General features: G+C 37.5%; 5 protein-coding genes across 6 annotated transcripts; 1 reads left to right on the top strand and 4 right to left on the bottom strand.

The window, feature by feature from the left end:
- Positions 1 to 1,312: 1,312 nt before the first annotated feature.
- LOC125188165 (polyamine oxidase 2-like) lies at positions 1,313 to 4,844 on the top strand. Its single transcript, XM_048084920.2, has 10 exons — positions 1,313 to 1,761; positions 2,013 to 2,128; positions 2,212 to 2,300; positions 2,393 to 2,506; positions 2,920 to 3,007; positions 3,136 to 3,221; positions 3,301 to 3,403; positions 3,588 to 3,685; positions 3,781 to 4,210; positions 4,322 to 4,844. Exons 1-10 carry the CDS (start codon positions 1,719 to 1,721, stop codon positions 4,628 to 4,630), a joined length of 1,476 nt encoding a protein of 491 aa, XP_047940877.2. The 5' UTR covers positions 1,313 to 1,718; the 3' UTR covers positions 4,631 to 4,844.
- Positions 4,845 to 5,739: 895 nt separating this feature from the next.
- Positions 5,740 to 8,660, bottom strand: LOC125188166 (transcription factor PHYTOCHROME INTERACTING FACTOR-LIKE 13-like). Of its 2 annotated transcripts, none has more exons than XM_048084923.2 (10): positions 8,533 to 8,660; positions 8,270 to 8,327; positions 8,155 to 8,203; positions 7,885 to 7,976; positions 7,192 to 7,795; positions 6,997 to 7,089; positions 6,815 to 6,880; positions 6,660 to 6,725; positions 6,270 to 6,566; positions 5,740 to 6,156 (listed from the first exon to the last, which is right to left on the bottom strand). In XM_048084923.2, exons 4-10 carry the CDS (start codon positions 7,959 to 7,961, stop codon positions 6,082 to 6,084), a joined length of 1,278 nt encoding a protein of 425 aa, XP_047940880.2. In that variant the 5' UTR covers positions 7,962 to 7,976; positions 8,155 to 8,203; positions 8,270 to 8,327; positions 8,533 to 8,660; the 3' UTR covers positions 5,740 to 6,081. The 2 variants fall into 2 exon arrangements, with proteins under 2 accessions (XP_047940880.2, XP_047940879.2); XM_048084922.2 differs by having other exon boundaries at positions 8,551 to 8,650.
- A 1,823-nt stretch (positions 8,661 to 10,483) lies between these two features.
- On the bottom strand, positions 10,484 to 13,649 carry LOC125186966 (NAD(P)-linked oxidoreductase superfamily protein). The gene is made up of 10 exons (XM_048083456.2): positions 13,304 to 13,649; positions 12,161 to 12,252; positions 12,024 to 12,064; positions 11,777 to 11,941; positions 11,674 to 11,696; positions 11,521 to 11,592; positions 11,265 to 11,432; positions 11,094 to 11,176; positions 10,965 to 11,027; positions 10,484 to 10,811 (listed from the first exon to the last, which is right to left on the bottom strand). The coding sequence occupies exons 1-10, from the start codon at positions 13,521 to 13,523 to the stop codon at positions 10,626 to 10,628; spliced, it is 1,113 nt and encodes a 370-aa protein (XP_047939413.2). The 5' UTR covers positions 13,524 to 13,649; the 3' UTR covers positions 10,484 to 10,625.
- Positions 13,650 to 14,196: 547 nt separating this feature from the next.
- Positions 14,197 to 16,442, bottom strand: LOC125188073 (UDP-arabinose 4-epimerase 1-like). Its single transcript, XM_048084814.2, has 8 exons — positions 16,281 to 16,442; positions 16,083 to 16,196; positions 15,898 to 16,005; positions 15,728 to 15,819; positions 15,516 to 15,657; positions 15,214 to 15,438; positions 14,906 to 15,050; positions 14,197 to 14,665 (listed from the first exon to the last, which is right to left on the bottom strand). Exons 1-8 carry the CDS (start codon positions 16,401 to 16,403, stop codon positions 14,442 to 14,444), a joined length of 1,173 nt encoding a protein of 390 aa, XP_047940771.2. The 5' UTR covers positions 16,404 to 16,442; the 3' UTR covers positions 14,197 to 14,441.
- A 3,667-nt stretch (positions 16,443 to 20,109) lies between these two features.
- On the bottom strand, positions 20,110 to 25,094 carry LOC125188658 (protein PAT1 homolog 2-like). The gene is made up of 5 exons (XM_048085646.2): positions 24,771 to 25,094; positions 24,507 to 24,661; positions 24,031 to 24,087; positions 23,843 to 23,918; positions 20,110 to 22,894 (listed from the first exon to the last, which is right to left on the bottom strand). The coding sequence occupies exons 1-5, from the start codon at positions 24,832 to 24,834 to the stop codon at positions 20,811 to 20,813; spliced, it is 2,436 nt and encodes an 811-aa protein (XP_047941603.2). The 5' UTR covers positions 24,835 to 25,094; the 3' UTR covers positions 20,110 to 20,810.
- Positions 25,095 to 25,300: the final 206 nt, after the last annotated feature.

The following is a 25,300-nucleotide window of genomic DNA, read 5'->3' as shown; positions in this document are numbered from 1 at the left end:
TAAAATGCCTACAAAGTGTTAAAAGTGGGTTCCAACATCCACTACAACTAATTAAAAGTGTTAAAAGTGGGTCATAACATCCACTACAACATTTATTTATTAGACACTCAATTAAAAGTGGGTCTCAACATCCATTACAATATTTATTTATTACACACACAAACACTTTTTTCTTAAAACATATGTCCGACTCAACCAGAACTCCTAAAGCGGAACGAAGGGAGTAATATTTTATGAAAGAAAAATTATCCCCTATAATAAATAATCAACCAGACATGATTGTGTTTTACAACATTCAAGATATTGAAAATTGTGAATTTAAAAATAAAATAATATATGAACATAGTTATAGCCACGTGTGAGATGGTCAATTGCATCACGAATTCGTTGGTTGGTTAGTAAAAGCGACGCATTTAGTTAAAGGGGGCCCACCATCACCGACGCCTTTGTTTTGCTTTCACGTTGCCAATTCCCTTTTATGAGCTAATATAAAAAAAAAATTATGAAATTAATATTATATGTTTGTCAAAAATAAATAATTTGTTTAATTATAAAATTGTTACAAAATACATATCCAATACCTAATTGCAAATCGAACCCAAATCTATAGAGGATATTGATCTCTAAAACCATGAATTTTGAGCAAATTTTGATATTTTCCATAAACTTTAAAAATTTTACTTTTTGTTTGTTATTTTCCATGACATGTCAATCACCATATCTAACAAATTTTCGTGCAATTTTTATCGTACTTGGCACTACTAAATCAACGTGATTTTCTTTGCATTTTATCTTACTTATCACGAACCTAAAAAGTAATCTAAAATATCATAAACATTTCACAAATAAGATTTTTGCCAAAGATATCTTATTTGAGCTGCCATAGGATACAAATAAAAGAAAAAGTTTATGACTTTTTAGACCAATTTTAAAGTTTGTAGAAATACCAAAGTTTGCTCAAAGTTCATAATTTTAGGAACCAATTTTCCAATCTTTAAGTAGATCAACTTCGTCATTTAAACTCAGCCAAATAATTAATTAAATATTTATATAGATATTTTACCATACATTGTATTGATGTCTTCTCAAGACTATTAAACGTCGAGTCCACATTTTCTTAGCAAAGAACATGAATAATAGTACCTCAGAATATAAAATAAGATAAAATAATAACTAATGTATAATGGTAAAAAAAATGACAGCCATCTAAATTTTTAATCTGATAAAAAATAAAATATGATGTTAGTGACGTCATATTTAGCAATTCACAAACACTATAAATACTCCTCCATCACGCCTTCCTCAGAAACACAAAACCCACTACAATTCGATCCCAAATCCCAATTTCGGATTTTTCCCGCAACCCTTCTCCTTTTTCTAGGAATCATCGACGAATTCATTGCGGATCGCCTCACTGATTGTGGAAGCTGGATTGGGACTCTCAATAGTCTGCACAATTCAATTCTACTCCTTTTTTTCCTCTCCGGATTTTGGGGATTTGGGCAGACGCATGAGCGGGTCGGTCAAGCTGGGTGTTTCGTCGAATTCCAACCATTTCATCACCTCAATTCTCATCTTCTCCAAAACCAGCTTTTTACTGTTCCTCCTGCTATTAAGATTACCCAAGCTTCTATCGAGGTTAAGATCGATCAATTTTAGTAGTACTAGTAGAAATTGTGCCCTTTATACCCACCGCGGCCTCAATTCATTGTTGAATTATGGATTCGGGAGACAACAAGTTTAATCGTCAATTGCGATCTAGTAAGTGTGTGTTTCTGTTGGTTTTTAGCTGATGACATATGCTTGTTTGTAGTTGTTTCTAATTAATAAGTTGAATGGGAGAATATGAGGCAACATGGGATTATTGATTCATCTCTAATTCAAATTTAAAGGAAATTAGTGTTGAGACTTCAGAAAAATGCAGTCTTGTATAGGAACTCGAAGGGGTAAATCTGTTTAGATGTTTGTACTCTTTTAAAAGGTGTTAACTTGAGTGAATTTTGATCTGGTAGATCTTTGCGATTCAAGCTTGGAGAGGAAATTGACAAACTCGCCATCAGTTATCGTCATAGGTGCTGGTTTTGCCGGCATTACAGCTGCACGGACTCTTCATGATGCCTCGTTTCAGGTATATGCATACACTTATATGCAGACTGTTGGCTACTGTGTTCACAACTGTCGATATGGGTCCTGAAAAAAGTGGTTTTGCAGGTTACCTTGTTGGAGTCATGGAATAGAATTGGTGGCCGTGTTCATACCAATTATTCATTTGGTTTTCCTATCGACTTGGGTGCATCATGGTAATTTACCTTTTCTCCTACAGCATTTTTGTGTTTCAGTTATTGTATTCTACATTTGCTAACTACTGTCTGCATTCTGCATTCTTCTTCAGGCTACATGGTGTTGGCAATGAGAACCCATTGGCTTCGCTCATCGGGAGATTGGGACTACCACTTTACCGGACCAGTGGGGACAACTCAGTTTTGTATGACCATGATTTAGAAAGGTACCCCTTTTGCCCCTTGCAACTTCAGTGTGGCCATTCAAGAATATACGTCCATTTCCTGTTAAATTGGACTTGTAAAAACATTGATATCAGCTGTTAGTTTCCGGTAGTATCTCCTCCCTTTGTTACTTGAGAACTTGGAAAGGAGTAACACGCAATTCATAAGTGTTTCTTATTTCAGTCTTATGCGACTCTTGTTCATTGATTCAATAAAATATTAGGTATTGCGTGCCATAATATATTAATGACTTTACTGTATGCCTTTTGAAGCTATTGATTGTTTGTATTTGTTTGGCATGTTGATTCAATTACTGTTAATGTATTGTTCATTTGTTCTACGATTTAGATCATTTGAACATCTTTCTTGCATTTTTTATATTCATGATATAATTGGTTTCCGTTTGTTCTATCAGCTATGCCCTTTATGACATGAATGGTAATCAAGTCCCTCAAGACTTAGTGGCAAAGGTTGGCGAAACATTTGAGGCCATCTTGAAAGAGGCATGCCACGTCCATCTTCTCTCTCACACCTTCAATTTTTTTTACATTCCCATACTGCAGAGTGCAGAGAGCCTTTTCCCTAGATATTAGTTCTAATTTCTGATTTGGTTTGAAATTTCTTTTTTCAGACTGATGTTATTAGACAGGAATTCAGAGAGGACATGTCCATCCAACGTGCCATCTCAATTGTTTTTGAGAGGAGGCCGGACCTAAGGTTTTGCATGCATCAAATCTTGGAACCTTTATTTTGTTCTGATTTTGTGGCATTTGTTAAGAGGTTGGCGCATTTGTAGGTTGGAAGGAGTCGATCATAATGTGTTACAGTGGTACCTCTGCAGAATGGAAGGCTGGTTTGCTGCAGATGCTGATACTATCTCACTTAGAGGCTGGGATCAGGTTACTTGCTCGTGCTTAAAATTTTGTTCTTTCATATAAAATTTCAGGATTGTATAATTTGTACTCCATAAGAGGTGGCAAAACCAAGGTTGAGCTTGCAATTAGCAAATTGCAACTAGACGGCTCGTTCAATCAACAGATATCGTTCGAGTTTTTATTTACATTTGATGTATTTGCTTTATAGGAAGAGTTGCTCCCTGGTGGGCATGGGCTCATGGTCCGCGGTTATCTTCCTGTTTTAAATACACTTGCTAAAGGTCTTGACATCCGCTTGAACCACAGGTAACAAACAATCCACTTAGCCTCTATAATTATTCCTCTCTGATATACAGTCTGATCTGAACTTGGGTTTTCTTGATTTTGGGTTTTACTTTTAGAGTGACAAAAATAGTCAGAGGTCATAGTGGAGTTAAAATCACAGTAGATGATGGAAGAGTGCTTGTAGCAGATGCTGCTGTCATTGCTGTTCCTCTCGGTGTTCTGAAATCAAACAGCATCCAGTTTGAGCCGAGATTACCTGACTGGAAAGAAGAAGCAATCAGGGACATTGGAGTCGGGATTGAGAACAAGATAGTTTTGCATTTCGACAAGGTCTTTTGGCCGAACGTAGAGTTTTTGGGGATTGTTGCTGAAACTACTTACGTGTGCAGTTACTTTCTCAATCTGCACAAGGCCACAGGGCATCGGGTCCTCGTTTACATGCCTTCTGGGCAATTGGCCCGTGACATCGAGAAAATGCCTGACGAGGCTGCTGCAAAGTTTGCTTTTACACAACTTCAACGGATGTTTCCAAATGCTTCTGAACCGGTATGTAATGTTCCCATATTCAATTTGTTGAATTCTCACTGCCTTATGTTATACGATTTTCATTCGGATCATCTTACCTGTAACACTAAAGATCATACATAAACTGTGCAGATCCAGTACCTCGTTTCCCATTGGGGGACAGATGCAAATTCATTGGGCTCCTATAGCTATGATACAGTAGGAAAATCCCATGATCTGTACGAGAGGCTGAGGGTCCCTGTTGACAACCTGTTCTTTGCTGGTGAAGCGACAAGCATAGATTATCCAGGATCCGTCCATGGTGCATACTCTACTGGTTTGATGGCCGCTGAAGACTGCAGGATGCGCGTCTTGGAGCGCCACGGAGAGTTAGATCTCTTCCAGCCTGCCATGGGCGAGGATGTTCCAGTGTCAATTCCTTTATTGATCTCGCGTTTATAAAGTTCTACGCACCTGCTTCTCTGTGAGAAACAGCGGTAGCCAGGAGGTCGTCGTTTGAATGATCAGAGAGTATCAGTTGATGAACTCTTGAACCAGGTAGAAATCAAAATCTAGAAATAAGGGTTCTTGATTAAGACTGAATTCATATACTATATGATCATTTATGTAGCTAACTTGATACTTATAATACAATATTGCATTTCTCTTTGTTGCATTTCAAGCCTCTTAGGAGAATGATACAAGACTTTCATTTTTTTTGTTGATTTGTTCTAATATTACAACCAATCAAAAAAAAATCTTATTTCTTGAAAAAAAAAAATAACACCTTCATTAAGGAGGAAATTACAAATAAATTTAAACTCCTAAGAAAGGAGAGAATGATACAAGACTTTCATTTTTTTTGTTGATTTGTTCTAATATTACAACCAATCAAAAAAAATCTTATTTCTTGAAAAAAAAAAACACTGAAGGAGGAAATTACAAATAGCTCGAACTCAACAACTCATACATTGATGTCTAAGCTCCTTGCCGTTAGGACAAAGGCTCTGGACTTATTTCTTGTTGGTTTGTTCTGATTATAAAGCCAATCATGAAGATGTTGACGTGAGTTGATGACTTATTTACGGGATGTTATTGAACATCAACCAAAAAAATGTCTCATTGTCGAAGTGAAACATCATATTATACGATATTAAATAATTTATTTTATTGAATTTAGGCACAACAATTGAATTTATTAAATTTGAAGTAATACTATATTGTTTGGTTGCCTATAACGCGACATTATTTTGGTTAACCTATACTATAATTTCATGCAAGTAAGTTATCAATCCATGTGCTGAAATCTTTGATTGATTATAAAATCAGAAGAAATCAACTATTTCATTATTTACATGAAGATTTAAAAATTTGTATGCAAAACTAAAATTTATGAAAACTTATATAAATGAAACAAATATCCCAATATTACAACTCGGGCATTTTGTTACTATGGATCACTTTCAATAATATGGCTCACTTATCTTTAGGTACAAGAAAAAATCACAACAAATGGATGAAATTAAAAGAGGCATCATTTCACCATCATTTTCGAACAATTGGACCTCCAATAAAAAGAATCACTACATTCCTTTTATTTCAGCTTTGTAAAAGGGAATGCAATAATACATTATGTGAATGTAATGAAATTATTACATATCAAAAAAGTTGGATTGTTCTAAATGAAAATCGAAAACTCATTTCCCATTACTAAAACATTTTGCCTATAAATCATGGAGTATTAAAATGATCAATGTGAACCATGTGACACACTTACATAGTTCATCTTTGAGTGTGTGTATGTGTGTGTGTATGTCGTAGGAGAGATTTAAATCACAATCGTCGGAGTTGTCGGTCCGATACCACAGTTTCGTGGATTTTTCGAGAATACCGTCTCGACTGCATAGGCCTCCTCATCCAACGGACGCGTTCCCGTTGCCTTGATTCGGCTGAGCCGGACGAAATCCGAAGTTGAACATGTTCGTCGACTGAAAAAATTACAAATATGCCATTAGATATGAGCTTAATCCTGATGTTTGGCTCGCCAATAAGTTTTTACGGTGCAAGATATCTAGGATCGCGACAAGTGTGTGAAACACACCTGAGGCGAAGCGCTTTGCATCGAGTGGAAGTTCATATAGTTAGCATATTGCTCTTGGAAACTCGAGCTTGGTATGTGGTTCGGATAATTAACCGGGTTCAACAACGGGTTATGAGGGCCGACCGGGGCTTGGATCGGCCCACTCATAGCTTGATCCATGGGCGGCAAGCGCGACAAGCGCATTAGGTTATGGATCTCGGGCAGCATGGTTGGCCCGACACCCATCCCTACACGCGACATGTAGTGCTGCATGCCCGGGAGCATCATCGGCGCCATCCCCCTCCCCATCCACATCAACTACAACAACAAACAAGCACACCCAATAATTGAAACCAAACACTCTTGTCACACATTTTTAGCAAAAAATGACCTAAATCCACTCCGAGTTACCTGAATCTGCAGCTGCAAGGCTTTCATGTACTCGATCGCCTCGTCTAACATGGATGCCTTGTCCGACTGCACGAATGAAAAAGGCTCAAACGACGAAACAACCAAGTAGGCACAAGTTGATTTCAAGAATCTTGGTGAGTCAGATTTGGTTCTACCTTGTTGGCATGAGGGATGAGTTCCTGCAACGCCTTCATCTTCTCGTTGATCCGGTCCCTTCGCCTCTGCAAGGAAACACGACAATGATTCAACGGATCGATACAAGAAATATCATCACCACAACAAAAAAAAAAAAAAAAAAAAAACAAAACTGTTTTGTCTAAATTTGATCAATGCTTACTCTCTCAGACATGTTATGCACTTCAGCCACGCGGCTCCTTCGAGCAGCCCCGTTCTTCGCCTTGTTCCCTGCAGCCGACTCCGATTCAGTCGCCTACACAACAACCCTTTGCACCTCAATCCATTGCCATAACTTCAAGAAGCTCAAAACAAAACCAAAACAACACACAAAAAAAAAAGACAAGGTGTCACACACATCACTCGGACATTCAGACTCCTCCATGTCACGGCTCTTCCTCTTGTGCCTGTTCGTTTCATTCGACAGGCTACTCGTTTTCCACAAGCTACCACTACCGGATCCACCAGAGCAAGACGTCCTAGCCTGTCCGGGCACCTCCCTCTCAGCGCCCTCGTTTTTCCCCCTCCCGGCCCCACGGCTAGAAGCCCAACTCATGTCCACTTCATTCACAACTTGGTTGCTCGCACAATGGCTCGACCCGACAGTCATGCCAGAGCACTCAACGCTCTTCCCGGCCACACCCTCCTCAAATCTAGGTGGAGGTGGAGGCAGAGGCGGGGCAAACCCTTGGTGAACAACCTCGGATGATTCGCCAAATTTGAACTCCCTTTCGCCATCCGGCTTCTTGCTCGATTCATCCAAGGATGGAGGGATCTCAGACAAGAAATTAGCACAGAACTCCCTCTCAAATGATTCATCAATAGGGCAATCAGTCCATGAAACTATCTCATCATCATCACCTTGAATCAAACTAGCTTGCTTTGATTGTTTCCTATTGGTTTGACTATGCAACACAACCTCCCCATTTTGCCACAATAGTTCAACCAACTCATTCTGTAATCTGCCAACCACAATCATAGATAGATTCTAGCCACGAACATCATGCAAACAACGAGGTCTAGCGTTCAAACACGAAAAAAGGAAACTTACCCAAGTGGTTTTCTTTGAAGAGGGACAGGAAATTCACCTCCAACATCAGTGTTCCAATCAGGAAGACAACTATCCATGCCTCAAAATTATGCCTATAAAGTTGTACAGTAATAAATGAGTAAATATTAGTTAGTTAACTAAAACTGTTAGAAAATGGATCTATAATAGTTTATTCTGTTTTACTTTAAAAGGAAACAGATGTGATTGTTAACAAACTCACTATTAACTTAATCAATCACACACACACACTCACACAGAGAGAGAGATTACCTCTAAAAAAAGCTGTGTGAAGGCAGCCCAACAAAGTCAGACAACACACCTACAAGACAAAATGAACAAAAACATGAATTCAAGACTCAATCAACAAGAGACAGAGAGAGATTACCTCTACAAAGATAGCAAGATCAATAAGAAACCAGCACAGTTAGCTAAGACAACAACACCTGCAAGATCACATTCAGTTCAAGAATCAGACAAACTAATCAACCAAAAACAGAACCCACATTAAAAAAAAAGGAAAACATGTGCAAAATGGCAAGAAAACAATAACACCTTCAACCATCACTATAAACAAAGTGGAAAAAATCAAGCTTGAAAAATAAAAATCGAATCTTGATACTTTAGCCACACAAAAAAAGACAGCCCCACCTCCAAAACCACTCTCACCTTGCAAAAAAACACATCAAAATTCCCACTCACTCACACACACAGTGTAGGTGTTTGAGGTGACACCACTGAAAGAGAAATAGGCTCTTCCAGGAAGAGAGCTTTGAAGCTTCATTCAACAAGTTATAAAAATGCAGGTCAGCATCAAACCCTGTCCCACGCGGCCAGTTCTGATTGGTGAGGCTGGATAGCGTGGGCCCGGAAGCAATAACGAACAGCTGTGGTGTGATCAAGAAACGAGCACCCAGATCGCCACGTGGACTCAGAGATTCGCTGTAAAGCTGATGCCTTTCAACTGGAGGGAGTACTCCAATTATTTATTCACTATTTTATACCTTATCTTTTTGGGTTTAATAAGAAAGTGATGAATTTTGCAAAAAGTAGTTAGACATTGGATGAGAATATCTTTTGTTGTGGGATTTTGTGGTGCCATTAGATTCAGCTGTTACATGTTTTTTGGGGCCATGAAAAAAAAGGATAATTTACATGTAAATTTTTAAATTTTACATAAATTTGTATTACTATATATTAATATTATTAATTTATTCTGATTTCACAATCAAATTATTGATTTGTTGTAGTTTTGCAACCAATGATTTCGACGTTGACATAGTTTTATGATTTACTTACGCGACACTATCAGACTTGAATAAAAATGAAGTTATCTTATTAGGTAACAAAATAATATCGTATTATATTAATTTAAATAATTTCATTTGTTGAACTATGCATTGTATTAAGCTATATTTGAGCAAAATAATTTATTGCAAAATAAAAACAAATCAATAATTTGACAATTTATGTATGGATTTCAAAGCTAATATGCAAAATTAGAATTTTGTGAAAATTTAGGAATTTAATACCCCAAAAAAAGTTCTATTGTATAATTCATTTAAAGAAATCATTCTAATAATTTTTTATCTCCTATTTTACTAATTTCATTGATACGAGGGAGGATTATTCATACGGAGTATCATGTTATGAAATAAATTTAGATGTGTTGATCATGTAATGTAATTTTCTTGTCACATTATACACATGTTAATTGTATATATTATTAATGAGTCATATTAAGAATTTATATTGATATATGGTCTGAATACATGTAGTTGAAAGTTGGCTTCCTTTTCTCGATTCTTTTCTCTCTATCATCTACTAGCATTTAAATCATGAATTGAATATCATATGAATACATGTATTTGATAGGAGTATTAATTTTATTTGACTTTATTAATTTTATTTGACTTTTTCTTTCTAGGTTGTTTCACAATCTTCTTCGACATCCATGATTAGATGCAAAGTTACAATTGAATACAAACCCTTAGAAATGATTGGTAAATGATTCTCTGGCAGTTAACATTTCTTAGATTAAAGTTAATTTAATTCAAATATAAAATTTAAATTTGTAGTATCAAATAGCTTAATTAGAACCAAAACAAAATTAATTAAATAATAATTGAATAACTCTTTTAACACCAAAAATAATTATGCTAATTAGTGGAGTTCTACCATACTTTGTATATATGCAAAAAAAAAAATCATTTTGTAGATAAAAATAATTACATATTACTACAATGGTGAGAAATTATGGGAGCCGCCAGTGTTGAATGTGTCAGAATATAACTTATCTGCTAAAATTTAAAGATTCTGATAATCATAACCCCACTTTTGTTCTTGATAGAATATGATTGATTTAGATTTTCTTTTTCAATTTTTTATTTATTTTATACTCCTGTCATTTATTGTTCTCAAAAAATGTCAAATCATTTTTATGAAGATGTCAAGTTGCATTTTGCAGCCCAAGCTTTCTTAAAGAAAAAAGGAAATGTATTAGTTACTACAAAAAATCATGAATTTAGAGTGTTAACAATTTTTCTTTTGAGAAATGTCACTGAGAAAGCATATGGTCTAGTAACTTTTTCCCTCCAACACCTAAAATCAAACTATTAATAATTTTATTACTATTATACATTTCCATCATCTATTAAATGTCTTAATCTAGAATTGAGTTCAGTAGAACATATGATACATATGTAAAAATGTTTGGGCTAATTAAGCTGATGTTGTAGCAAACCTCACAACTTTTCAACCGGGAAACCGATGACCGGTTTGACCTCCGAGGCCATGGACCGTAGCTCCTCGACTTCCTCATTGGTGAGCCGCCACCCGATTGCTCCACCAAACTCCTTAGCCTGCTCCCCGTTCTTGGCTCCGGGGATTGGAACGACGTTCTCTTGAGCTATCAACCAGTTCAAGACTACCTGTGATCGAACTTTTTGATCAACTAAAAAAAATCACGAACTTTGGTCGAATTCCCAATCACATGACAAATATTAAAAGCCTTTTCAACGTCGCTTTGAAGGTGCAGTAAGTTTAGATATTCGTGCAAAACGAAATGTAGCAAGGAAACGAACCTGAGTCGGAGTTTTTTCATAGCTCTCGCCTATCTCCTTGATCCGGTTTATAAGAGGTTGCAGCTGCAGAAACGGAAAGTTAGAGAATTGGAGCCTAAACACTAAACCTTAAACCCTACGAGGACTCACTTTTGACATGAACTCGGGGGTGTAAATCCGGCCTCTAGGGCCAGATGGCGTGTTGCTCGGTGTATATTTCCCCGTAAGAGCACCTAAGATTCAAGAAAAACAACCAAAATTAGGCCTTCTTTCTCCAAAACAAAAACACTTTCTTCAAAAACACACACACAAGAATGGCACCTTGAGCGATTGGTGAATACGCGATCAATGTGATCCCGAGCTCATCACAGGTAGATTTCACACCGTTTTCCTCTGGGAGTCGATATATGAGGCTGTAGTTCACTTGGTTCGAAGCAAGAGGAATACCTCTCTTCTTGAGTTGCTCGTGTGCAGCACGAAGGCGCTTCTCTGCAACCAAAAACTCATTCGTGCCACTTCTCTTCACGAAAACATAACGAACAATAGACAAAATTCGAAGATCAGTCACAAAATTTACCGCTATAGTTTGAGACTCCAACGGCTTTCACAAGGCCTTGCTCCACGGCATCTGCTAGGCCATCGATATATCCTAGAAAAACAATTCCAAATTTTCTAAGAATAACCGTTAATCTTCAATGCAAAATATGCAAAGGTAGTAGTCATCAGCAACCTTCGTTTCCCCAGATTCCCGGCCTGAAACGTGCACGAGGAAATAAATCAGTTATGCAGGAAAAATTGCACGACAAAAAAGTGACGAAATCTGCAGCATATACCAATGCAGCTGGTAGAGCTCAACACACGGCAGCTGGAGACGAGACAGAGACTCCTTCAGAGCAGAAACAACGCTCTCGCGTCCAAGCCTCCACGGTAGAGCTGCAAATTTAGTAGCAACAGCAATTTCCACCTCTGGATCCCTTTGTTTCCTTTCTTTGATGAACCTTAGCAAAATAAAACACCTCAATCATCAAGAAAAGGAAAAGAAATCGCGTTTTTTCAGTCACGACTGCGATCTATCATTACCTTCCGAGAAGTGTTTCAGAGCTGATAGCACCAAATGACATCTGCAACAGCAAAACATAACAATTTTTCTAAGTAAATTGTGGATAGTTAATGAAATGAGTTTAAGCAATAGTTTGAAAAACCAAACCATTTCCCACCCGAGAGCCATAAACCTCTGCAGTGTCGAAAAAGGTTATACCACAATCGACACTCGTATCAAAAGCAGCCTTGGCGGCCTTCATTTTCCTATCTGTAATCAAATCATAAGGGCAACATTAGTACATCATTTTTCACAATTCCAACACTATCATAACGGTGTTTGGATATCAATGAGCGCCGATTTTCAAGAAACGAAAGCAATGTATGTAGGATTCAGTCCATATTGCTTCACTTCAGGCAAGAACACGCACACGCGCTCACAAACTCTGTGAGGGGACACTAACATTGAAAATATACTTCATAGCTCAATACAATCATGATGGAGTGTCAAGAAATGCTACAAGAAAAGTAAGTTTGAGATTATTCTCCCTAGCCATTACCTGCAGCTGCATTAACATCTATAATCGATTTCAAATCTATAACTATAACCAACGCTCTATCCATCCCCGGATAAGTGTCCTATTTGAAAATGAATCATTTCCCAAATAAGTTTCTCATTTCAGAATTCAATGGTGAAATGATGCAAAACTTCCCATTGCCCAATCCATCATCACAAAGCTCTGCCTTTTCGATTTTCCGTATACAATTAGGGGTAAAATGAGGGCAAACGTCATCTTCTTCATTCTCAGAATTTCATTAGAGTAAACATCAAAAAATGTTACACATACAAAAAAAATAAATAAATAAAGAATTTCATCACACTCCATGCCAGTTCATCTTTCACAGATGCCAAATCATGTTCCATTTTCATCATAAACAGCAAAATCACAACCATAATGAAGCTCAAATCACCACATTCCTCAACACACACACACAACAATAATGACAGTTCACAACAACAAAAGCAAAATAAAATCAACAACTTCAATAAACAAACAAAGGATTACAATCACAACAAAATCAAAACAAAACATCAAACACACACACACACAAAATTAAGCAAAATCATTTTCCCATTCATCATCAAAAACAGCAAAATCACAACCATAATGAAACTCAAACCACCACATTCTTCAACACACACACACAGCAACAGCAACGAAACTTCATTAACAATGGCAAAATAGAAACAAACAAAGATTACAACCACAACTAAATCAACAAAATCTGGGAATAAGAAGAAGCAAGGCATGAAAATTCACCATCCCACTCAAAATTATTCCAATAGCTGGTGTCGCCCCACGACCAAGCTCCGATCCCAATCCGGGTCACCTGCTGTTGGGACCCTCCAAGACTCAATTTTTCCACCTCAGCTGTCTTCACCGCCACACTCCCTTGCTCAGAAGCCACACCTCTCACTGCACCAACTTTACTTCCCCTGCTCATCGCAGAGAAGCAAGCGTTGCTCAAATGCAAAGCCATCAATGTTTCCTATGAATTGCGCTAAGAATTACAGTTTTTGTTGAGCAGAATTGATTAATTAAAGTCCAATGGAAGTGATCTTGTGGACTGTGGTTAAGCGTGTATGGTTCTTGTTTCAAATACGTGGTTGAGTAAGAAATGCTATTTTTCTTTATTTTAGGATAAATATTTTCAATTGTAATTCAATTTATTTAATTTTGAAAATGTATAAATATAGTACTACAACATTTCAATAACTAACATCATTTTCAACAAGAGATTTGATAATTTTTTTTAAAAAAAAATAAAACTCCATGGTTTTTGTATGTTTTTTTCAAATTTTATTATTTAAATTGTTACTGTCTCCGTCCACCATTAGGAGTGTCATTTCTTGGCAGCATGGATTTTAAAAAATGTTAAGAAAAGTGGATGGAAAAAGATTAGTGGAATAGAGGTCCCACTTGTATATATTAGTTCTAAATAAAATATGAGTGGAATGAGTTAGGTGAAGGTGAGATCATATTACCATATATGGTAAAAGTGAAGTGGACTAGGACTCCTATTCACGGACAGACTAAAATGAAAAGACGAGACTCCTATTCGCAGACGGAGGGAGTATTATCTTAAGTGAAAAATTAAATAATGGCACGTAAACTCTTGAATATAGGCATTTCATAATCCCACCTAAAAAATCAAAAGTAATATTTCTTTCTTTTCTCCATTTAATAATAGTATGAAAATACAATGTTACTAGTTGTTCATAATTTTATGCATAGTTTCACATGTATAGTCTCCTTTTTATACACAGAAAAAAATGAATCTTCTTGGCCTGTGGTGATACCATGTTCATAGAGAGAAACACACAATAAATCATGCATTCTCTCTCTTCACAAAAACATGGATTGATCACAAAAAATCAGACTCAAATCCAATTAAGTTTCAAGTGTTGTAGCCATTCCTGTGTGCCTTCTGCCATCTCCAAGCAGTCGACAAACTCTCTTCAAGATTCGTGTACTTGGCCTTCCATCCCAGCTCGTTCCAAATCTTCGAAGGATCGCTGTACACCTCCGCGTAGTCCCCGGGCCTCCGGCTAAGGTAGTCCACCTTGATGTTCACACCCGTCGCTCTCTTGCAGGCCGCCACAAACTCGTTCACCGAGCTACCTGTGTTTCGAAATATCGAGTAAGACCCTTTATTTTTAAATGTAGGATTTTTGGGCCGGGCCGGGCCAGTGAATTATTTTGGGCCCGGCCCGTATACACTTCTGCGGAGATTTGGGCCGGGCCATGTCAGTTTGTACAAATTGACACATTTGGACTAGGCCGAAAAATTGTGGTCCCCTCTAACTTATCGGTCGGACCGGTTTTGTTAGCTCTAGTTTAGGAGACGAGGAAGGGACGAACCTTTTCCCGTGCCAACGTTGTAGATTCCGACTTTCTTGGGCTTGGCATGTGCCAGAGCCTTGACGTGTGCGTCTACTAGGTCAGTGACATCTATGTAGTCCCTCACACAAGTTCCATCCGCAGTGTTGTAGTCAGTTCCTCTTATCTGCAAACGCAGAGTAATGCTATTTAGTCATATTATGATTATTTGTAAAGTATTTTTCTTTTTAGTATGTCTCGTTCTTGCGTTTAGTAAAACTACTTAGTTATTTTATTTATTAAATTACAAATATATCTTTGTTACATATGGTCAACGTTGAAAAACAAACCTTTAGGCCGGGGATTATGCCTCTAGCCGCATCAAAGCAAGCGCCCGAGATCCTCCCTTGCTCGCGCAGCTCGGGACGAGGGGCCTCCCCGAGCCTCCCCTCGGGATCGGACCCGATCACGTTGAAGTACCTCAAGATCATCACAGCCATGTCCGAGGTCTTCGAGTAGTCCAAAATCATGTCCTCCGCCATCTTCTTGGCCTTCCCATACGGATTTATAGGTACCTAAACACGTCGAAAAACCACTCTAAAACGTCCCGTTTCAACCCGAGGAAAATCGATCGAGACAATGCCAAACCAACCTGCGGAGTAACCTCCGTAATAGGCATCTTCTCGGGCTCGCCATACGTCGCGCAAGTGCTCGAATAGATCAGAGTCTTGACTCCGTGGGCCGCCATAGCCTTCACCACCACGAGGGTATTCGAGGTGATGTTGTGATAGTACCTGCATCACATCGAGGGTTAAGATCGAGCACGCTATTGCTGCAACGTGGTGTAACGCGACGACGTCTCACCTCAGAGGCTCGGCCGTGCTTTCGCCAACATAGGCCACAGCAGCAAAATGCATCACAGCATCAAATGCATTCTCTTTGAATATTTTGTCCACCTAATTCAACAACACAAAAAATTACTAACTTTTTTCAATAAACTAGGCCAAATTAGGCCACATTAGGCCAAAAATTACCACAGATGCATCTCCTAAATCGGCATAGATGAACTGGAGACGCCCGGGCTCGGGGTAGAGCGACTGGAGGACCTTAACGGCGCCAAGGTTGCCACGGGAGAGATTATCCTACAAAAAAAAAAAGCGCTAAGCCATCCGTCTGCATATATGCATAAGTCTAACTATGGGAATGATTTGAGAGATACCACTATAGTCACGCGGTATGAGTCTTTTAAGAGGCGAAGAGCTGCGTGGGAGCCTATGTAGCCTGCCCCTCCGGTCACTAGCACGTGTGTGACTCCAGGCTCGTGCTGAGAGAACTGAGACGCGCGCGAAAATCTTAGATCGAATCAGCAAGAAACTCAAGTGTGTGATGCATAAGGGAATTGGGGAAAAAGGTATACCTTGAGAGATGTTGAAGTGCTATTAGACCAATTGATGATGAGAATGAGAAGTGCAGTGACTCCGGCCACCACGAGAAGCTGCCTAGTTAAGTTGGTTCGTCGTTTCGTTTCCATGAAATCCATACCTGCAGCGCGAGATTTGGATTAGCACGAAAGAATCATAGGATGGAGCAGAACAGAAGGCTTAATATGTCATCTGAGACGAGATGGAGTTGGTTTAACGCATATTTTCAGCACGTTTTTCGTCTCAAAACCACAACATAGTGCAGGGTGGAGACAAGATGTTCTTGAACAAGAAAACACCATTGAATTCCACTTTAAAATTTCATTGAAACAAAGGAAAAAGATGTGATTCTGTAATTATCTTTATCAAGAAAACACCATTGAAAGCACATTGCTTCTGCTCTTTGCTACACATCTTGCTCGAAATGCATAATGCAGAGGACTACAAGACTCGAAACGAGCAGTTCTTGAACAAGAAAACGCCATTTGGATGACGTTAACAACAAAGGAAAACATCTAATTTGTGCAATCATATGCTTGAAACTAACACTTCTTCTGCACTTTGCTACATCTCGTTTTCATCTCAAAACCACGCAGAATGCAGAGGACTACATGAGTCGAAACAAGCAGTTCTTGAACAAGAAAACGCCATTCAGATAACGTTAACAACAAAAGAAAATATCCAATTTTTGCAATGATCTCTGTCTCATTTGAAACAAAGAACAAATGCTTGAAACCAAACACTTCTTCAGCTACAAAAATTCTTGTTGAATGCAGACTCTACACGACTCGAAACAAGCAGTTCTTGAACACGAAAACACCATTTGGATGATGTTAACAACAAGAAAAAAATATATCCAATTTGCAATGATCTCTGTCTCACTAGAAACAAGCTTGAAGCTAACACTTCCCATGAATACACTTTGCTACATCTTGATTTTCATCTCAAAACCGCGCAGAATACAGAGAAATGAAAAGCATGATGTTCCTCTTATCGAACAAGAAACACCGTTTAAATCCATTCCAAATTTTCATCAAGGCAGAAGAACTACATCCAATCATACACTCATCAAGGCTTTTGAAACTAAAATTTTTCTGTACCTATAAGAAATCTTGTTCTTTTTAGCACTTCAAATATCCATAAACTATGATTAGATGATTAGTAGTATATCAACACAAACACAATAAACAAACACACTTCAAAAATTCCAAAAAACTCGAAGCAGGAGACGAGGTTTTTCACCTTATAAATGGAGGATGCAATGCAATGAGTCAATGAGCTTGAATTATATATCCTCACTGCATTTCAAAAGTTTGGATTTTGGCAACATTAATGATCATCAAATTAGAACAAGAAAAATCATTCTGGTTGATCAAGAAAAGAGATGAAATGAACCTTCAAATAAAAAAGATGCCAAGAATCGTTCTTTATCAAAATGTGAGCTCATAACAAGTAATAAATCAGTATAAAAAGACATAAATTGCCAGTGAGCAGTCATTATTACGTATGGAATAGAATCATAGTATAAAATTCCGAGATCAACTAATCCCTATGAGGTAATTACATATTAAAACATAAGAGCCCACATAATCAAATCATCAAGAACTCATAATCCCACCATAAAAATCGAATCTTTTTCACACTTTTTGTTTCATTTCCAAGAATTCCACACCAATGACCATGCAATCAATAAAGACAAAGAGAGAGAAAGAGAATACCAAATTCCAATTATCTGATTTTGATGAAGATTTGCATGAGATCGATGAAAAGAACAAACTTTTAAGAAGAAGAAAATAAAAAGAATAAATGCTGGTTAGTACCTTTTTAAAGACCAAGAGACAAGAGAGACCAATTAATAATCAAAGCTCAAATGTCAAATGGTTTATATAACTCTCTCTCTAGATGTATTTAAACATATAAAAATGGTTATAAGTAGGTAATTGGGAGTGAATGAATCATGAATCTGGAGTGATTAAGAGAATCTGATGAGCATTATATTGTGTGATGGAAGAAAAGTGGACCATGTTGATGAGTACAACAAAAGATGAACAAAGCCTTGTAATGAGGAGATTGCAATTATGCTTAGCACGCAAATTTTGCCATGAAACCAATGAGACATCCATGCATCTCAGTGTGTGTTTTTGTGTGAGAGAAAGAGACTTAGTCTAATTTCATGTAGTTATTCAAAGTTAAAGACTTTTCCTTTGTTTGCTTTTTTTTTTTTAATTTCATTTGGAGAAAATATTGCTAGTAATCTGGCTTTTGATTTGTTGAAGGGATGTCAATATTTGAATAATTTATTACCTAGTCTTTAGACGTTTACATTGTCATTTTTGTTAATTAGAAGCAAAAACAGTTACATATATTTTCTAATTAAAAGGTTACAAATTTATATTATCAAATGCTAAAAGATTACAAATTTTACCGGTGCAGAAATAACCGATGCTGAGGATTTATAGCTTATTAAGTAAGTATTAACCAATTTAATTAGTCAAAAGGTAGTAAATTGCAATAAATGTTGCATTATAGTATTCAATTAGCCATATATTTAGGAAATTAAAAACAGAATCGTAGTTGTGAAAATTAATCGTGATTAAAAAATAATATTACTATTATTTATCAATAGTCTAGAAATAGTATAAAATAAATAAATTATGGTATGAAATTTCTTGATTGGGACATTAACGTTGAAACGTGCAGCCCTAGCCAACTTCTTATCACGTTATTTAAAAATTAATTATATTTTTTAATTGATTGTTGTAATCTTTTAATTTGCTGGAATTATTGTTGATTAATTGAAAAAGTCAAATATATTATCTTATTGTAATGCTGTCAGTCAACGCAGATGAGAATGAAGAAAAAGCCTTTCCCATGTGAAATCACTAATTAATAACTATCCTTTTTTATCAGCTCCATTTTAAGCAAAGTAATTACTTTAAATATACTCTTGTAATTTAATTTCTCGTCATTAAGAACAATGGAAGCAATAAAACAAAACTAATGAAGACGGTATAGCAAAATTTATTTTTGAAGTCAACTTGACAATTCACCTAATATATTTGTTTAAAATATTTCCATTATTGGATATTGTCGGTTTCTGGGGTTACCTACCAATATATCTTGATTTTATTTTAAATATGTAATTAATTGGTTTAGGTTAGGATTCCTTGAAAATTTAATTAATTTTTAATTATAATTTTAATTGTTTTAGCCATAATTGAATTTTATTATAAAAGTATCTAGGCTTTTCTACAAATCGTGTAAAGAAATACTTTAGTCTTCCAATAATTTTATCAATGGTGATGAATTCGTTAGACAATCCTTTTTGTCTTGATATATTTGTTTTTGAGAAAGAGGAAAGGAAAATACCTAAATCAAAGAATAGGAAAGAGAGAAACAAAGATTGAAGAGTGCTACATCTACTAAAAGTCTCCCATATTGTTATGATAGATACCTAACATATCATATTTATAGTCATTATAAAATGTATAAGTTGATTTTGATATTTTGTTATTGATATTAATCACTAGACATTGATTTTGTAGTTTTTTTCACTCAAGTTTCTATGCTGCCTAATTACAATTATGACATTGAATATAAAGCTCAAATTCAATTGTCTATCTCCTTTTCAACCTACAAATTATAGCTTTTTGTGGCTTTTACATTCATAGATACTCACATAGTCCTTTCATATATATCTAAACCCCCAAAGTCCAAATATTAGGCAAATTTCCAATCCATATTTCAACCAAACCTGCCAAACATCTTCAACCAAACAAAAGTACATTTATTCAACAATATACCATTACTCCCAAAAAGAAAATATGGCAAATCAGAGAGAAACTCAAATTAATGAGAGAGAGAGAGAACCATAAAAGAGATCTACAAAGCCTGTAAAAATGGGCTAGTAGAATCCCAGAAAATCCAACTTACAAGATTGTTTGATGCTATTACAAGCTTCCTCTAAAACAACCATCTCCCAAGCTACATTACTGCCCATATCCCAGAGGATGACACCGGCTCTCCTAATTTCTACGGAGGAAGCAAAACGAACAAGAGAGAAAACACCACCATCGTCAATGCCAATGCCATACCTTAGCTGTACATTTCACCCTTAAGAGTCCAAAGGTTTCAAACAGAGTTACAGAAAATGCGTCAAAACAAAAAGCTCTTTAGATTTAAAAGCATACAAGAGCTTTCGACATAGAATTCAGTCACTCACAGTCGTGTAAAAGGGGTAAGAAAGTATAACAATAAAAAGGAAGCAGAAAAGAAACCCTTTCACGGACCTAAAAGGGATGAGACACCGCCAGAGTGGAGTGTCGGGTTAGAGGGGATCTTTGGCATTAGAAGAGACTAAGATGTAGAATCTTAAGGCGTTAAAATCTGCCCGACGTATACACATGCTCTGTCTCAATCTCTGCCGCAATAAGACTTTGAACAGAACTGAAAAGAAGAACCAACCAAGATAGTGGCTTCCAGACCACTGTTTTTTCACAATTCAGAGCTTCTAGATACTTTCCATTTCAGCCTCGGACAGATTCGGGATTTATCTGTCCGCTGTTTCCACCAGGAGCATTGAATCCAGTAACGGGCATTGACCTCTGAGCGAAATTCAGTAACAATTTCTTCTGACTCTCATCAGTATGAGGCAGACTAGCACGTAGAAGTTCCACAGGCATCTCTCTACTTACAGCCTTTGCAGCCTCAGGACCAATTGCGTCTGTGTTGGGTGCACTCTGAACAAATAACGAGTGCACTATACTGTCATACTTGCTCACACAGTATTTTGTCAGGAGACCAAAGAAGGCATCGAAGGAAGCCTGCCAAAGGGCAGGATTAGGGATGCTGTAGTTTCCACTAAACTGAGGATCTCTTAACAAGTTTGTGCCTCTTTCTAAAACAGACTTCAAAATGACTGATGCACCATCTCCCGCAGAGCTGCCTACTGGACGAAGAGGCGGCTGTTCGGAGGAACAAACAACTGCTGCGAGACAAGCACTGAGTGAATTAAGATCCATTCCACTAACACATAGAGAGACTCTTTTGGCCAGATCGTTAATGCTTATAGTTGCTTCTTCATCAGAGGGCAGACCACCAAACAAAAATCTTAAATGACGGAAAATGGCCATGCAAACTATTCGAGCAAGCTCGCTACCAGGTATGAGAAGCTGAAGAAACTTTGAAATAAGTTTCCGGCCTTTGGACATGGAAACTATACGTAGAAACACTATATCATCCTTGGGGGAGAGCCCAACAGTATTTCCACTTTTTCCCAGGGGATCAACTAGCTGAAGAGACGCAGCTAATCCTTCTAATAAAGCATGGCGTTTCCGCCTAAGCTGGCTCCCACCATCTTGGGGTTGAGTGAACTGTAACAGCCGATCAATGTCATCGACCTCAAGAAGAAGACTCAAGCCATCTTCAATAGTTACCCTCGCAGCAAGCATTGGTTCCTCTTCCAAAGGCTTCTCAGATGATTTCAGTTCAGCATTACTATCCCCACAAGCAGAGGGAGGAGGGTCAACTTCAAGAAGAGGACGCGGCCTGCGAATTGAAGAGAAACAAACCCTTCCATGAGCATCAACATGGAGATGTGGCTGTAGTTCAGAACTGTTACGGGAACGGGAAGATTGTTCCTTCTGGTGAGATGGGCAAAAACGAAACCTTGACCTTGTTTCAGCAGACTTCTTAGCAAGTCTTGCTTGATGGTAATAATCATCTATATATGGATCACTGCCATGCGTAGCAGCAGCAAGCTGCATCTTAAGAATGCTTTCAATCTCCTCGGGAGTCATGTACTTAGATCTAATTTGTGGAAAATTAGTCTCATTCTTATGACTGCTGGCATCAGAGCCTTGATGAGAAAATCTGACTGAATGTCTGCTCTTTCCAGATTTCGGTTTGGCTTCTTTCTTGTCTGTTAATCCATACTTTTTTAGCTGTGAAGGAGATGGGTAAGTGCTATATATTTGAGACTGTAATGCTGAAAAATGGGCTAATGATGGTTGGAATGAAAGCTGTCCTCTCAGCTGCTGGGGGGACAGCAGATGTGATGGTAATAACCCACTTTGATACTGATGCTGCATTACACTGTTTAAGAGAATAGACTGATCTCCATGAAGGACACCAGCATGAGTGCTCCATTGATTTTGAAGTTGGTTGTGACGTGAGATATTAGGTGAGGATAAACGTGACATGTTTGGGTTATAATGGTATCCACGTGGCATGCCAGACAAAAGAAGAGCAGAATTAGCTAATGAGGAGTTACTCGAAGAAGAAATTTGCAACTGGGGTCCACCAGAAAGAGACGACGAACTAAAATGATGAGCACTATTTGGTGAAGCTTGTTGAGATCCTGGTGGAGGGAAAGAAGTGAAAGATGATTTTGGGACTAAAATGGGCTCACTAGAACAGTGTTGCAGCGGTTGCTGTTGCTCAGGGTATGATGATGTTCTATATAATGATGTAGATTCTCGGCGGTATAATGAAGAGATATGTGGCTGTGATGACCACCTCTTGTTTTCCTCATAGCACTCCGAGTCTGACATGTGATGGTCACCCCAATCAGAAAAATCTGCTTCCCGTGCCCATTCAGTAGCTGATGAGCCTGAAATAATAGAACATGAATCACAAAACTATCTGCTGATTCAAGAAGCATAAAGACAAAAAAGGAATACAAAGCGATATAATCTGGAAAATGGAAGTACATACTTGTAAGTAAATTATACAATTTCAACTTATTCTAGCCCTCATATGTACAAAACTACCAGTATCATTCAGAGATAACTAAATAGCAAATAAAAGTAACAAATGAGAACTTTGATGCAAATCTTAAGATTTAGGTTGAAGCATTCTTCCTCAGTAATTCAGTTACCATGGGCCACGATCACCATGCTAAACCCCAGACATGACATAGTTTGAAGCTCTATAAAGTGGCAACAAGCAAAAAACTAATGATATTGCCTCCAAGGCAAATAAAGTTCATTCATAATTGATATCCTGGAGCTTCTTATACAGCATGGAAACTACTGTGCATATTTGCATATGAGTTCAAAGTGGTCAGTCAATAATTAATTAATTAATTAAGTAATCTTCAAATTGTGTATTCTGTTTGAATTTTTAATCCTCAAAGAAATCATGAATGCCCATTTTCCCTTGAACTGTGTAAATTGGCATTTTTATCCCTAGCCTTTCAAGAAACCATAATGGTACTAAAATCCCAACAGAGGAGAACACTATGGGCCAGTGGCATATTAAACCAACATCCTGCCTATGGAAAGGAATGGTACTTGTTATTACCAAATTTACTTCATCGTCACAAACATGCTGCAGTAGCAGCAGTGCACTATAATCCTATTTCTCTTAATATGAGTAACATATGAAGTCCTAAGGGATTACGCCCCTTTGCAAAATTATATCATAAACCATATCTAATAAAGGACAAGAGACCCTTTGGTGACTATAGTATGAGTGCCATCGTGCATGTGGGGTGAAGAAACACAAGTAATTAAAAAGAAGTATGATTTTGAAAATAGCTAAAATTCTAAGAACGTACTCTCCCTTGAGAAAGATCCAGATCCTCGATCACCAATAACACCAGGATGCCTAGGTCCAGAAACAACTTTGTTTAACTGCAAAAGAAAATAATAAGAATAAATGCATATAGCATTACATGAACAAGCAAATGAAGAACCATAACACCACTGTATACAAGATCTGAAAGCCAAGTCAAGTACAAATTACCTTAGCAAATGTAGTAGCCAGATCATCAATATCAGATAATTGTCCTAATCCTGATCCCTGCAAAAAAGAACAAAAGAATACAATTAATGTTTAAGCACACAAATACTGATAATCAAGTGAAGAATTTAACCAACAAACAACTTAAAAAGTTACTAAAATCTTGTCATGACTGATAAATTAACAGCAGTAGATACAATATACAAGCATAACATTAGTCCCATGATAAAAACAAACAATGATTTGATGCCCACTGTGATGCTATGTTATTTGATTTACCAAATGCAAGTGTCAAATTTGAAGATTAGATTTTTTTTTAGAACGAAGAAGTATCATATTATTAGAACAAGAATACAGAAAAAGGCCAACAACACAATAAAAAAACAACCTTATACAGACATATGCAACACAGGCATACAGTTCTCTGCAATGTAAACCATTACTACTGCAATATGACAAATGTAGTTTCTATAATTCACCTCATCTTTGTCAAACAGATGATACTCATTCAGATCATCTTCCCCACCAACTCCAGGCGCAGAGCCATATTCATCTTCAAATCCCCCCAATTCCACTTCATCCACCTCACCTTTCCCAAAAAAAGTGTATTGCGAAGCATCAAACAGCGCCGCATCTGCATCAAGCAACACACCAAAAAGATGCAACAAAATCAATTCACAACGCACAATACAGCTCGGAAATTGAAACATTGCAAATTCAAATAGATAATAAAAGTCGCTCACCAGAAATTGAGCTGCTGGTACGGTCGGCGAAGTCGCTGAGATCCCTCCCTCCAGATCTCTCCATAATTACCAAATTAGAAGACGCGGAATGGAAACCCTAGCTGCAAATCGCATGAGCGGCGATTTAAACGCAACCGCCACCGCCACCGCGATAATTAGGGCTTTGAAGCCGGCGACGAAAACAGTCACTGTTGCGCGCACAGTAAACTGTTAACCGTTCCCATATTTATGCGACGGATAGAGAGGCCGAAGATCGGCCGAGCACTGTGTGTATATATATATATATAAACTGTATGTATATTCGCTTCCGCGCGAGCAACGAGAGAGACGACACGAGAGAGAAATTATTAATTACTCTCTTCTATCCGTCTCACTTTAGGAGTCCCGGTTGACTTCGGCACGGGTTTTAAGAAATGTACAAAGGAAAGTTGATGAAGAAAGATAGTGGAATACTGGAATATGCATCCTACTTTTATACTATTCTCTCCGTCCCGCTTAAGATGACACGTTTTCCTTTTTAGTTTGTCACA

This window comes from Salvia hispanica, chromosome 5 (assembly GCF_029641045.1).
Source record: "Salvia hispanica isolate PSC_SH4W2 chromosome 5, Shi_PSC_v1, whole genome shotgun sequence".
Taxonomy (NCBI): Eukaryota; Viridiplantae; Streptophyta; class Magnoliopsida; order Lamiales; family Lamiaceae; genus Salvia; species Salvia hispanica.
This window is presented reverse-complemented; position numbering and strand designations above follow the sequence as displayed.

Coding starts and splice junctions, on each gene's coding strand:
- LOC125188165 (XM_048084920.2), top strand. CDS start 1,719: ATGGATTCGGGAGACAACAAGTTTAATCGTCAATTGCGATCTA. Junction 1,762..2,012: donor TAATCGTCAATTGCGATCTA/GTAAGTGTGTGT, acceptor TTGATCTGGTAG/ATCTTTGCGATTCAAGCTTG. Junction 4,211..4,321: donor TTCCAAATGCTTCTGAACCG/GTATGTAATGTT, acceptor TAAACTGTGCAG/ATCCAGTACCTCGTTTCCCA.
- LOC125188166 (XM_048084923.2), bottom strand. CDS start 7,961: ATGGATAGTTGTCTTCCTGATTGGAACACTGATGTTGGAGGTGAATTT. Junction 7,090..7,191: donor AGTCTGAATGTCCGAGTGAT/GTGTGTGACACC, acceptor GTTGTTGTGTAG/GCGACTGAATCGGAGTCGGC. Junction 6,157..6,269: donor TGCAAAGCGCTTCGCCTCAG/GTGTGTTTCACA, acceptor TAATTTTTTCAG/TCGACGAACATGTTCAACTT.
- LOC125186966 (XM_048083456.2), bottom strand. CDS start 13,523: ATGGCTTTGCATTTGAGCAACGCTTGCTTCTCTGCGATGAGCAGGGGA. Junction 11,593..11,673: donor GGGAATCTGGGGAAACGAAG/GTTGCTGATGAC, acceptor TTGTTTTTCTAG/GATATATCGATGGCCTAGCA. Junction 11,028..11,093: donor CCCCCGAGTTCATGTCAAAA/GTGAGTCCTCGT, acceptor CCGTTTCTGCAG/CTGCAACCTCTTATAAACCG.
- LOC125188073 (XM_048084814.2), bottom strand. CDS start 16,403: ATGGATTTCATGGAAACGAAACGACGAACCAACTTAACTAGGCAGCTT. Junction 16,197..16,280: donor GCACTTCAACATCTCTCAAG/GTATACCTTTTT, acceptor CGCGCGTCTCAG/TTCTCTCAGCACGAGCCTGG. Junction 15,658..15,727: donor AGCACGGCCGAGCCTCTGAG/GTGAGACGTCGT, acceptor GATGTGATGCAG/GTACTATCACAACATCACCT.
- LOC125188658 (XM_048085646.2), bottom strand. CDS start 24,834: ATGGAGAGATCTGGAGGGAGGGATCTCAGCGACTTCGCCGACCGTACC. Junction 24,088..24,506: donor ATCTGTTTGACAAAGATGAG/GTGAATTATAGA, acceptor TCTTTTTTGCAG/GGATCAGGATTAGGACAATT. Junction 22,895..23,842: donor TGGATCTTTCTCAAGGGAGA/GTACGTTCTTAG, acceptor CTATTATTTCAG/GCTCATCAGCTACTGAATGG.